Source organism: Fukomys damarensis, unplaced genomic scaffold (genome assembly GCF_012274545.1).
Source record: "Fukomys damarensis isolate Sample0158 unplaced genomic scaffold, DMR_v1.0_HiC HiC_scaffold_16, whole genome shotgun sequence".
Classification (NCBI taxonomy): Eukaryota; Metazoa; Chordata; class Mammalia; order Rodentia; family Bathyergidae; genus Fukomys; species Fukomys damarensis.
Genome location: NW_022900928.1, coordinates 129,281,374 through 129,282,153, shown reverse-complemented (window position 1 = coordinate 129,282,153; position 780 = coordinate 129,281,374). Strand labels below are relative to the sequence as shown.

The 780-nt window shown below is 57.7% G+C and overlaps 1 protein-coding gene across 1 annotated transcript in view; it reads left to right on the top strand.

Annotated features, from left to right (window-relative positions):
* Nucleotides 1–394: 394 nt before the first annotated feature.
* Nucleotides 395–780, top strand: part of Nmur1 (neuromedin U receptor 1) — a 2,928-nt gene continuing 2,542 nt past the window's right edge. The window contains exon 1 of the mRNA XM_010631785.3: nucleotides 395–768. Within this exon, the coding sequence (XP_010630087.2) occupies nucleotides 472–768 (297 nt within the window). The 5' untranslated portion in view covers nucleotides 395–471. The remainder of the gene's footprint in view (nucleotides 769–780) is intronic.

Sequence of the window (780 nt, the reverse complement as noted above, 5' to 3'; positions counted from 1 at the left end):
GAAACTGCTTCCCTGTAATGATACTGAACACTTGTCATTCCAGCACTCTGGGAGGCTGAGGCAGGAAGAACCCAAGTTTGAACCTAGCCTGGACAACTGAGTGACTGAGAATCTGTCTCAAAATAAAAAGAGCCAGGGATGTAGCTCCCCAGCAACACACACACACACACACACACACACACACACACACACACACACACAGAAAAGGAAAAGGAAAAGAAAGTTCATTTTTATCTCTTGACATTGCAATGGCTGAGTTGTTTTCTTTCTTGGTGGCTCATACAGTAAGGCTCTCCTCCAGGGTCCTTCGGTTTGATGAGCCAGGACAGAGCCAAGATCCCTCGGTGACTTTCCTGGGTGCCTCTTCCCTCTGTTCCTCAGGCTCCTCTCTGCACCGACTGCCCAGTCCCCTGGGGAGACCTGTCTTCAGGGGCGACAAGGAGCCCCCAGCCCTGCAATAGCAGCGAGGCCATGGCGGACTTCGACCCCGAGGACCTGAACCTGACCCACGAGGCCCTGAGGCTCAAGTACCTGGGGCCGCAGCAGACCGAGCTGTTTGCGCCCATCTGTGCCGCATACCTGCTCATCTTCGCGGTGGGCACCGTGGGCAACGCGCTGACCTGCGTGGTCATCCTGAGCCGCAGGGCTATGCGCAGCGCTACCAACCTCTACCTGCTCAGCCTGGCCGTGTCGGACCTGCTGCTGCTGCTGGGGCTGCCGCTGGAGCTCTACGAGATGGGGCGCAACTACCCCTTCCTGCTGGGCCGCGCCGGCTGCTAC